Source organism: Nomascus leucogenys, chromosome 2 (assembly GCF_006542625.1).
Source record: "Nomascus leucogenys isolate Asia chromosome 2, Asia_NLE_v1, whole genome shotgun sequence".
NCBI classification, from domain to species: Eukaryota; Metazoa; Chordata; class Mammalia; order Primates; family Hylobatidae; genus Nomascus; species Nomascus leucogenys.
Window position 1 is genome coordinate 104,948,657 of NC_044382.1, and position 13,010 is coordinate 104,961,666.

Sequence of the window (13,010 nt, forward strand, 5' to 3'; positions counted from 1 at the left end):
ATAATTATGCTGGGACAACAGGGATAAACGAAAGCTGTCCTTGACAAATTGGAACAATGACCACTCTATCTCTTATGGACATACATGACTGGGTGAGTTCCCTCTCTTCTTCCCACCTCTGAGCAGTCTTCCCTGCCCTTGTATCCCTGCTGCTGGGCTATGACTCATCTTCCTCACTGACCACAGTTGGCACCTGTTTTCCATCAGCTGACTGGCACTGCAGCATTTTCCACTGGGGCAAGGAGAAGGCATGAGCTGTAAGGTCTCAGAAATAATCAGGAGCATGGGGATTGTTAGCCTTGCTTCTGATGGAACTCAGACTCAGGCTGGGAAATTATTGACGGGATGTAGTTGGCTGGGAGATAGTGTCTTTCCAAGTGAGCCGAGAGAACACTGGTCCCTGAATATGCTCCAGGAGAAAGGGATTCTGTCTGGACAAATGCTGAAAAATGCAGCCCTAAAGAGTCTTAGTGCACACTAGTATATTTAAAAGCCTATTGAGAAGTCCTACAATGAAAAAATGCAAAAAACTCAGGTTTTGTCCACACCTATGCAAGACCAGGGCATCCTTTTTAAACATACACACCCCACACCACTGATAAATATCCCGAAGAATAGACTTGGAGAAACTTCTTAAAAAGAAGACACATTAACACCAAGGCAGGAAGGCCAAGAAATGGGGAGACAAATAGAATGGCCCAACATACTAGAATACTCCTAGAGTCAATGTGCTGGTTATTAACATATCTTAGCATCCCTGGGACTGAGCCACACATGAGTTCATGGGATTGATTCTTCATCCAAATGTTGCTTGAATTATTGGATTGGTTTGTTGCCTCCTAAGAACTTTGGTTCCTTTCAAAATAGGTCAAAGAGTGATGATTGACAAGGACAACTTCTCTCACCCTTAAATTTATTGGGGTTTCCAAAATTTGAAGAAGCGGTATAAACTCTCTAGGTGTTCCTGGAAGCATGAGATCGCTTATTAAGGCATCAGTTTGCAAAATTTGGAAGTAAAGCTAAACAGTGAAACAGAGTGAAAGAGCAAAAAGATGGGGTTGGATAAACCAGTTTTAAAATCGTGGCTTAACTGTACAACCTTTGGCAAATGATTTAACCTTTCTGAGTCTCAGTTTCCATATATGTAAAAATACTTCACTTGTAGGATAATGCAAGCATTAGAAATAACATGTCTTATTCATGGATTATCGTTGTGAAAATATAGAAAGTGTGTGCTTAATGCAAAGAAAATGTTCAGTTAACAAAAGCTATTCCTATTATTTCAAATAACAGAAAAGAATCTACAGTAGATTCCTATGGTTCAGGAAGGCATACTCTGTTCATGGAGCAGAAGGAGCAGAGTGGATAATTCAAACTGTCACGTATATTAATGCTATTGCCTTGCAAATTACAAGGCAGTTAGGAAAACATTTATCTTCCTTCTCATGAGTTTAAATTTGTATTTTAGAATAAATATTTATTCCGTGCTATAAATATCTTCTAAAGTGTCATGTCACTCTTTTTGTCTTGCTAGTATAAAGCATAGCTTGGATGCTGGAATTACTGCCAGGTTAAAATCTCAGCTCTACTCCTTGCTATCTGTATGACCTTAAGCAAGCAAGCAAAACACGTTACCCCTCAGTGCCTCACTTTTCCCATCCTCAAATAAGAACAATAATATTATTTATCTCAGATTTGTTTTACAATTCTTGTGAGAATTTAATTAAACAATGCACTGTGCTGTGAATATAGTTAAGAAAGAATCTGTTTTATATTATTATTGGCATCTTGATGCTTTAGAAATTTTTTTTGGTTTGAAAATTGTTACTCCAATTTCTTTCTGGATGCTAGGAGAAATCCTTACCAATTGGATGTGAGACAAAATTAAACAATGATTTTCTTTATTCAATATCTTCTTTTCCCTCACTTGTTGCCTCTGGCTTTCCTTAGTCCTGGGGAACTGGCTTTTGAGCCTCAACTGTCACTTCAAGGACTCCTCGTTGCAGTTCAGTCTACACTGGTGATGATTAACCCATTTTCAGTGTGGCATTAGGAAAGGAAGTTTCACAATGGAATGATAATTCATGAGGCCACATAATCTTAGCCAGAGATATTTAACAGTATTTTTATCTTCTTCACCAATTCTTACATTTTCTCCTTTATTGAATTTGCAGATAAGAGCTACAAATTCAAATCTGTTTGGTTCTAAAGTCCATTTTGTTTTCATGACACCACAATAAAAACAACAATCTCACAAATAATGAAAACTAACATTTACTGAATATTTACTTTCTACAGAAACCATACTTTGCCAGGCACGGTGGCTCACGCCTATAATCCCAGCACTTTGTGAGGCCGAGGCGAGCAGATCACTTGAGGCCAGGAGTTTGAGACCAGCCTGGCCAACATGGCGAAACCCCGTCTCAACTGAAAATACAAAAATTAGCTGGGCTTGGAGGTGGGCACCTGTAATCCCAGCTACTCAGGAGGCTGAGACAGGAGAATCAGTTGAACCCAGGAAACAGAGGTTGCAGTGAGCTGAGATCATACCACTGCACTCCAGCCTGGGCAACAGAGCAAAACTCCATCTCAAAAACAAAAACAAAAACAAAACAAAACCAAAAAAACTAAATTACTTCTCTGCATTATCTTATTTAATCGTAACAGCAAATGCATAAGAGGTAGACTTCATTGTTGTAGATGAGTAAATAAGGCCCAGAAAGGTGAGGTAACCCAATGGCACATAGTTAGAAGGTGGTAGAGCCTGGATTCAATGGCACATAGTTAGAAGGTGGTAGAGCCTGGATTCAGATTCATTTGTGGCTGACTCAAGAGTCCACACCTCTAGCCTTTAAGTTGTTAATATATTTTCAGACATTTTTGGTCCTTTTTTAATGATTAGAATAGTATCATTTACAGCAACTGATTGAGAAAAGCTAAGACTTGTGGCTTTTTGGTTTCCGTAAGTAAAAATAACATCAGCAGGTTCACGGCCATTCATTCATGTCACGAAAGCTTAGTAAACCCTAGTAAAGAATGACCCAGAGCCAAGAACCTAGATGCTCAGATAAACAAGATGGGTTTGATCCACCTCTGAGAAGCCTGATGGGATGGATAGGATCTCACAGGTGGGCTTTCTTCCTTATAATTCTCTCTGGCAAGAGAATTTGAAACAGCCCATAAATTTCTTTATTATTACAAATCTCTCTTAACATTTTGGGCTCAAAATTTATACTATTCAATAAGCATTTTCTTATCCAAAACAGACTGGCACTAGGCACCCTACCACGGAACACTCAAATTACACTCTTTTCTATGAATGTGACTATGAACTGAAAATTATGCATGATATGTGGGGAGCACTGGGCCCTCCCCAAGAATGAGTTTGGGGCTGAGCCCTGGTGGTGCCTGAAATAGGAGAAGTGATGATGCAAGAAGTATTTAAAGTATGCAAGACAGAACTAAGGCTGAAGGCTACTCTCCTCTCAGTGAGACATCATCTAGGTTTATAAATCACCTGCCACTGGGGCTACTAGGGACAAGGATACGTGAGATGAAGGGATCAATCATGACAACCCTGCAGGAAGAAATTCGAGGATGTTTTCCTCTATCCTCTTCTAAGAACAAGAATTCCCTTCAAGATTGGGGGTCCCTGTTCAGACACATATTTAATGAAGATACTCTCAATATGGGGGTGTATAGAGATGGGGTGCATATGGATGTGGAGGAGAGAGAAAGTGCTTTATGGCATTCCAGGCAAATTGACTGAAAGTGGCACGCATGGTAGAGAGAACCAGTATGGAAAACAGGAAAGTGGTCTCTGCCTCCCTGGCACATGCATGAGAATGATGGGCACATAATGACTTCAGTCACCTCCTTTTACTGAAACATTAATGATAGAGTAATGCTTATAAAATATGTACATATAGCAACAACATACAGGCTTAGTTAGACTGTTCTCCTCAGGATGGCTCTGCTTCATGCTATGAGTTGGCTGGGCTTGGTTCCAGAATGTGGTTTCAATTTACATCTGGTTCATATGCATCTGTTCTGGAAATCAGGCTTAAGGGGCAGTAGCTCCTGGGGCACACTCTCCTCACAGCGCTGGGTCACTGAAAAGCAAGGGCCAAGCCAAACTGTGCAAGCACATTTGAGGCCTCTGCTTGCATCGCATTCATTAATATTCCATTGGCCATAGTAGATTGCATGGTCAACATCAGTGGTCCAGGAAAGTATACTCTGTCCACAGGGGCAGAGGGAACAGAGTGGATAGTTCTAACAATCATTTATATGAATGCTATAGCCTTGCAAATTACAAGGCAGTTGGAAAACATTTCTCTTCCTCTTCATGAGTTTAAACTTGTATTTAAGAATTAATGTGTATCCTTTGTACACATGCATGTATTTGTGTTTGTACTCACAGCATGCACATGATTAATCCAATAGTTACCAGATGGACATTCAAAAGAAAGTAGAGACCATCTATGGAAATTGCTTTATATACACACAAACACACACATACACAACTATTTCTGTATATATATTTATATATATATATATATACACACACACACATGAAATTCAGCCTTTAAAAGGAGATCTTGCCACTTGCAATAAATGGATGAACCTAGAGTATATTACGCTAAGAGAAATAAGGCAGACACAGAAAGAAAAATGCTGCATAATGTCACTTATATGTAGAATTTTTAAAAAGTCAAATAGATAGAAACATAGAGTAGAATGGTGGTTGCAGTGGGGTGGGAGAGGTGGGGGGAAATGGGGAGATATAGGTCAAATAGTATAATGTTGCAGTTATGTAGGATAAAAGTCTAGAGATGTGATGTACAGTATGAGGACTATAGTTAACAAAAATGTATTACATACTGGAAATTTGCTTAAAGAGTTTTCTTAGCATTTAGGTGCTTTTACCACAAAAGGAAAAAGAAAAATCATAACCGAGAGAATGGATATGTTAATTTGTTTGACTGTAATAGTCCTTTCACTATGTATTTATATATCAAAACATCACATTGTATACCTTAAATATGTACAATCAATCAATTAATTGTATCTTCAACTAATCCTAATGGAAAGAAGTCCTTCTGGAATTTCTGAAACATCATTCTAGTTTTACTGAATGATTACGACTTAGGAGAAATGAATGGATTCTGAGGAAAAAACAGTCCCCAAGGGGCGAAAGGTCAGATTCTGAGATGGTGGGTCAAAATTCCAGGAATGGAAGTTTGAAGCAAGAGAGAGAAGTGGGCCTGAAGTTCCGAAATCAAAGTTGGGAATTGGGGCCTGGCACAGTAGCTTATGCCTGTAATCCCAGCACTTTGGGAGGCTGAGGCAGGTGGATCACCTGAGCCCAAAAGTTTGAGACCAGCCTGGGCAACATGACGAAACCTGTCCCTACAAAAAACACAAAAACTAGTTGGGCGTGGCGGTGCACATCTATAGTCCCAGTTGCAAGGGAGGCTGAGGTAGGAGGATCGTTTGAGTCTGGGATGTGGAGGCTGCAGTGAGCCATGATGATGCCATTGCACTCCAGTCTGGGCAAAAGAGTGAGACTCTGTAGCAAAAAAAAAAAAAAAAAAAAAAAAAAAGTTGGGACTTTGAGGGTTCTAATGAGAGAACCTCTGGGAAGGATTTCACACTTAGCTGCTTTCCTCTGGCCTGTAAACTAAGTCCTATTTGGTGAACTGTTGGAAATCATTTCTCTTACATGTAGTAAGTCCCTTTAGTTTAGTTTAGATAGTTTGTTCATTTCTCAACATTTCAGTTAAGGCTCAGTCATACAGCTTTGCATGTTCTCAAGAAAGTGAAGGATAAGGCCGGGCGCGGTGGCTCACGCTTGTAATCCCAGCACTTTGGGAGGCCGAGGCGGGCGGATCACGAGGTCAGGAGATCGAGATCACGGTGAAACCCCGTCTCTACTAAAAATACAAAAAATTAGCCGGGCGTGGTGGCGGGCACCTGTAGTCCCCGCTACTTGGAGAGGCTGAGGCAGGAGAATGGCGTGAACCCAGGAGGCGGAGCTTGCAGTGAGCCGAGATTGCGCCACTGCACTCTAGCCTGGGTGACGGGTGACAGAGCGAGACTCCGTCTCAAAAAAAAAAAAAAAAAAAAAAGAAAGTGAAGGATGGGCTAGAGAGGAAAATAAAACATACCTTGTTCAGGTAGATTCTTAAGTTGACTCCTAGAAAGCCCAATATCCTAAAAAGGAATTAACTCCTTAATGTAAACTTTCAGCTTTTCTTTTGTGTAGTCCATTTGGGAAACACAATAAAAGAGGGAGATCTTGTCTGTGGTGGAAACACGAGCTTTTTTTCTTTTGAGTTAGTGAGAAACAATTTATTTTTCTGATTTATAAGCATATTTTACATATTCTGGTCAATACATCAAATGTATAATGTGGAAGTTCCCTTAAGAATACCAAGACCACACATGTTAAACTCAGCTACACGTTGTATTAGGCTATTAGACAAACGTCACTTTTAATATCACAACACATACATGTACTTTTTTTCATTGACAGAGGAACATGCCTTTCAAAAATATTTTATTGGATGAAACTTTCTTATTCTCAGGAAAACTTTTGGTTCTTTAATATAATTTATTATGCTCTTTAAAATTCTGTTTGATAAAAGCATTGGTATGTTATAAATACCTGTAAAGAAAATATAGTTTAAAATTTCAAGGGAAATAGTATATAAGTTTCCTCTTTTACATTTTCACAAAAATCCACATAGGCACTAAGAAAGACTGACAAAACTGTTTTATATCTGAATATTATACTCCAGGTTGGAAACATTCAATATGATTTTATTTAAATATTAAAGCTTCTTGAGAGTGAACCTTTGGCTACAACCCAATGAGTTGGTTGGGGTTTTAACCCAGAAAATATTTTGTTAGGAAGAATCAAAAGAAAGATTTATGCATCTAGCACTAGATCGGGAATGGAAAAGTAATGAGTTTTCATTCTAACTCTTTCATTTATTGGCCTCTCCGGGCCAATCTAAGGATTCTCTGGTCCTTTTTAGTTTTAATACTTTTTGATATGCTCCAATATTGGAAATTCTATCTAACACTTTATATCGAACAATATGTGAAACTTCCAAGGACAGAGTGATTCTGCAAATCTTTTAGGAAAACATTCTCTAAGCATTACGGGCATTGCTCTGCAAACACCCTCGTTCTACACAAATTCAAATGGTAGAAGAGGAGGTGAAAGTTTGTGTTACCAACCATACTTCAAGCCAAAGCACATGACAGACTCTAGTGTTCTTTTTATGAACCAGTTCAATGCCATGAATTGCCTTATGAAGTTCAAACTTCATGGAAGAATTGCAAACAGCAAACTCAGTGAGAGAAAGCCAGCGTTGTAGGTGACTGGAGACTTTGTAAGCATATTGAGAGAAGGAAGCTAGAAGGTTAGTAATAAATGAATTAGTATTAGTGAGCATCCAGGTGAGGTGAGATTACATAAGCAAACTCATAATTATTATTGTACAGACCCTGCCTAACAGAATATGCGGGTAGTTTGCTTTTTCCTAATGCATTTACACTTTGTACACATTCGCTTAGTGTAGGAGTGGGCAAAATCAAATGCCTATTGGATACTGCCCAGCAAGGAATCAAGCGCCTGCTCTAGGTAGCATGGAGCAGGGTGCCATGGGGACTGAGAGCTCATCTAATCAGGCAGCTGCTACTCAGCTTCCAGCTAACTGTTGCCATGAGCAAAGATGGGTCTGAGAATGAGGTTTTATGTGAAACATCATATTTTCAGTAACCACTCATATTTTAAAAACATTCTGCATGCCAAACAAAATCTACCTGAGGGACAATTAAGGTCCATGGCCCGCCAGTTTCTGCTTCTGATTTGAAGCTTAGGAGCAATTTGATGAGAATTTGGACGCTATCAGTGATAGGATTGGAGAAGATCTTTTAGTATCAAGGAATAAACATTCAGTTTCAAAGACCTAGAACACCCTGTTGTAATGAACACAGTTGGAAAAAAAAAAACAAAAACAAAACTTCTCATGGTTTCTCCCTATTATGAGTATTTTTCTATTATTACATTGGGTCTCCATGTGATGAGTGGTTTCCTGTTACTGCTGAAAAAAATTGTGACTAGGAATTTGCCAAGTCCCAAGTGTAAGTTTTTTTTTTCTGGGAAAGTGGTATAAATCATTTCTCCCAACATTTATTTTGTGGCTGAGAAAGGAGACAGGTATAGGAAACTTTCAGAAGAAGGAGAAACAGAGGAAAGACCAGGCATGCAACACGAGTCATAACCACCTTCGGATCCACGGACGCCTCTGGCACCACAGACACGGTGCACCAGGCAAAGAATGTTCGAAAATTGCTCAAACCAGAGCATTCAGATTTCAAGGTCTGTTTCTAGATCTAAATAATCCAGCTTTTGACCAACATGACCAGATTTTGACTACAGGAATGAGTGGCACTTTGGAATAGAAAGATCTAGGGAATGAGTCTTACAGTGAACTCCTTCATTAGACCTACCAAATACTTTCTTGGCATCAAAATTTGAAGAACCACATGGACAAGGCAGGGAACAAGCTACAGGAACAGTTTCTGTCTCCTTCTCATTCTTTGCAGATTATGTTTTCAAATTAATTGATATCCCAGGTTTTGCCTTTTCTTTTAAGAATTGAAATGGGCTCTAATGCAGTGTTCTAATGTAGTGTAAGAGCTTTTTGTCAACTGTGACTCCAGAAAGAACAAAACACTTTTCTTGTGCAGACAGGAAAGATGTGTTTTGAAATACCTATGATCAATTCTGGAAGTTGAACTTCCTGCTTGAGCTCATCCCCTTCACATGTACAGTTTAGGGAGAAAAAGAAAAAGTACCACAAAGGATATTATAAGCATAAGAATTCATGACAAAACAACCACTTTAGACACAGGCAAAATCTCAGGGTAAGGAAGAAGCATGAATATTTCCAACTTGGGACCACACACTTATTTTAATTTTCCTCATTCAGAATGTCCACCAGAGCTTGAAGCAGCCGGTCATCTCTGTGCTTGTAAGGTTTAGTGTTATAAAAAACATCAACATAGTCATTATACAGACTGTCTTCAGAGTCTTTAAGCTGGGAAGGTTTGTTCAGCTTTTCCAGGGCTTCGTAGAAGTTTTCGTAAGGGATGTTGAGCTTTGCACTTGGGGACTTCTTTGGTGATTGCTTTGGCAATGAGTTTTTACTGAAAGCACTTTGCAGAAGTCGCAGCATGGCCTCGGAAGGGGCTCCCTCCTCCAACTCATCCCTCCGGCTCCCTACGCTGCTGCTGCTGGGGCTTTTGGACACCAGGGTGTTCTCCTTAGGGTTCTCTTGTGTGGGCTGCTCCTAAAACAAAGAATGCCATCCACAAAGGGAAAAAGGTTCATTATTTATGGCCAGGCAAGCTAGGTGCAACCCTAGCACAGGAACGCTGCCTGCCACTTGAGAGGCAATGAGGGGAGGGGAGAGAGTTCAAGACTGGGAGCCACGTGGAGTTGGGCTTCAACCCTCATTTGCCTACCCTCTGGGGTACCTTTAGCAACCTTTTTAGTCTCCCTCAATTTCACCTGTCAGGTGGAATAAGAGTACCTCCATTTGTGGTGGTTTTGACGACTGGATGAGACAGTATAGGGAAGTACTCAGTACATGGTGGTTTTCTTCACTTGTCAGCCTGCTGTCATGGAATCCATTTTGGGAAGCAGAGGATATCAAAATATCTAACAAGTCATATAGAAGGCACCCACTGGTTGCAGTAGCATGGGGGTGCCTTCCTGGAGGCACTTGCTTTCAGAGCTACCCTTTTAGCCACTGAGTTGTAAGAAGTGGTCAGGGGAAAGACTGAGGTGCTAGGCTGGGGAGGAGGGAGCTGGAGAGCTCAGAGAAGCCACCCTTGGCCAACTGCTGTGGAAGTGTTTCAATATTCCAACACTCACAAGGTAAACCTGCTTCCCAGACTGTGAAGAAAAGTACTCAGGACTCAGGTCCTGGAGGGAAGCTGCTTTGAAAAATATAAATGGGACTAGAATTCAAGCTGAGACCTTCACAGTTCATGTATAAGTTTCTTGAATACTTACTTTGCCTCTGTATCTTCCAAAACACCCAGCTCAGAGCTGGACCTATTCAGAGCAGGGCGTTCTGGAAATTCTGAAAACCTATCTATTACACCTGAGGCACTGTGCTAGATGCTGGGATACAGAGATATAGAAAATGTGAGCTTTTTCCACCATCTGATAGAAGGAAGCCAGGAGCCATAGCAGGCTGAAACCCAGGAATGTGAACAGCTTATTTTAGCTATCCTCTGAAATTTTTTGAGAAAAAGTGTGATCTATCGCTCTCCTTCGTGTTGCCCAGAAGTGTTAGTTAATGAATTAATAAAAAGAAGCCTACATGATTTGGCCATTTGAGCCTTGTTTTTCTTTCTGCAAAATGGATACACAAATGTCTATCCTTCCTAGGTTATAGGGATTATAGGTTAAGGAGACAATGTGGAAAATGCTTAAAAACAAAGTACAGGACAAATGTTAGATATATGTGATTGTGCATAAAGACAACTTTCTTTTTCCATTTGTTATCTGTCATAAGTGGAGAAAATTCATGTTAGGAAATTTAATACTTTTGAATTCATTAATTGTGATTTCTAAGTTCTGGATAAAATATTGAATGAAAAAAATACAGTTTTATCCTATGAAAAAAATAGTTTACCACTATCACTTCTTATCCTCCCCATCCATGTTTGACTTATTTCCTGCTTGGAAGTTGGGTACAGCTTCACTGACTACATTGTCTACCCCAGTTCAAAAGAGAGCATGCCAAGAACAGAGCCACACCGACCTCCCCTGGATCCACCATCTTCTCCACCCCTCTTCTGTCATTCTGAACAGTGTTGTAGGACGTGTACACACGAGGCTGCTTCATATGCTCTGGCTGAGAAGAGGTCCCATGCAAAATCAGCTTCCAGTTCACAATTCTTCCTTCATTTTGAATTCTTCCAGACTAACAAATAAGCATACCTATATTTAGTATGTGTTTTAGATAATATAAAACAAACTCATTCAAAATAGCTAAAAAGGATTTCGTTGTTAAAATCTCATTTTAAGATTCTGTGCATTTCATGTGAAAGAAACCATTGGATCCACTCTTGCTATAAAAATTGATAATTTGTAGGTTCAACAATTTAAAAACTGATTGCTTCATAATCAAACATTTAATTTAAAAATCAGAAATATCTATGTAAGTCTTCTTTTCCATATTGGATGTGTTCTTGAAAAGCTGACTGTACCTTCTATAAATATATTTCCCAATTATCAACTTATAGAAACATTCCACTGGGGAAAAAGTCAGCCTCTATGGAGTATTATAAACAACCTCTTGTATTAATAAGCCCTTAAAAATTGTGTGGCACATATGCACCATGGAATACTATGCAGCCATAAAAAAGAGTGAGTTCATGTCCTCTGCAGGGACATGGATAAAGCTGGAAACCATCATTCTCAGCAAACCAACACAGGAACAGAAAACCAAACACTGCATGTTCTCACTCATTAGTGGGAGTTGAACAATGAGAACATATGGGCACAGGGAGGGGAACATCACACACCGGGGCCTGTCAGGGTAGGGGGTGGGGGGCAAGAGAAGGGATAGCATTAGGATAAATATCTAATGTAGATGACGGGTTGATGGGTGCAGCAAACCACCATGGCATGTGTATACCTATGTAACAAACCTGCACATTCTGTACCTGTACTCCAGAACTTAAAGTATAATAAAAAACTAAATAAAAGAGGTCTATAAAGTTCAATGACAAAAAATAAATTAAATAAATAAAAGAGGTCCATAAATTCAGTTACAAAAAGTTGTATATTTGGGGGAATAGTCATAATTTTCAAGGCTCAACAATTATAAATAATGTGTTAAAATCTAAAATATCTTTAAAAATTTAGAAGTGTAAGGTCAGATTTTGCAGAGTTGACATGAAATGAATCCCACCTCAGTAAATAGATTTTCTTAGTTTCCTGATGGTGAAATTGAGTTGAAGAATACAGGCCAAGTTCAAGAACAGGCCCATATACTAAAGAACATTTTTTTTGCTCTACGAGAGCAGGACATTTTACAACTTCCATTTCTAAATCACAATTTTAGCAGTCTTTAGGAGAAAGCTATCCTCAGAGAAAAAAACATAACAAACGACTATAGAATTTGTATTAATTTGACATCTCCAATAACTTTAAATAATTTATTTTCAAAAAGTTATCTAGGCCGGGTGCGGTGGCTTATGCCTGTAATCCCACCACTTTGGGAGGCCAAGGTTGGTAAATCACCTGAGGTGAGGAGCTCGAGACCAGCCTGACCAACATGGTGAAACCCCGTCTCTACTAAAAATACAAAAATTAGCCAGGCTTGGTGGTGGGTGCCTGTAATTCCAGCTAGTCGGGAGGCTGAGGCAGGAGAATTGCTTGAACCCAGGAGGCAGAGGTTGCAGTGAGCCAAGATTGTGCCACTGCACTCCAGCCCGGGCGACAGAGCAAGACTCCATCCCCCCGCCAAAAAAAAAAAAGTTATTTAGGCGTATAGTTCTACACTGCTGATATTACACTTTTGTCTCAGAAGAACTCAGAGCCAAAACATTATTCATTTATATTCTCACCTACAGAGAATGTTGGAGAAATGATGCAAAAATAAATAATTAAGCTATATTTGGCTTTTTTCTAACTTTTGCTCTGTCCTTTCATTTTTGTGTCTGTGTGTTAAAATTACAGAAGGATGTCAAAGAATGTTAGTAAACAGAATGAAAAAGAAATGAGAAATGCTTTCAGTTTGTTTCATGACTAAAACTGTTTAAAAAAGTCATATTAAATAAGATATCTCTCCAAACATTAAGCTACGTCTAAATAGCTACTGCAGAATAATTGTAAGCATGCCTTTAAGATGTGACTCTGGCAGAATGTCACACGAAAGTTGGTCTGAGCATTTAAGTATCTTTGTGAATAT

At 39.4% G+C, this 13,010-nt stretch overlaps 1 protein-coding gene across 1 annotated transcript in view; it reads right to left on the bottom strand.

The window, feature by feature from the left end:
* Positions 1-6,332: 6,332 nt before the first annotated feature.
* Positions 6,333-13,010, bottom strand: part of PCSK1 (proprotein convertase subtilisin/kexin type 1) — a 42,622-nt gene continuing 35,944 nt past the window's right edge. The window contains exons 13-14 of the mRNA XM_030817194.1: positions 10,854-11,015; positions 6,333-9,368 (exon numbers count right to left, since the gene is read on the bottom strand). Coding sequence (XP_030673054.1) covers positions 8,991-9,368; positions 10,854-11,015 — 540 coding nt within the window. The 3' untranslated portion in view covers positions 6,333-8,990. The remainder of the gene's footprint in view (positions 9,369-10,853; positions 11,016-13,010) is intronic.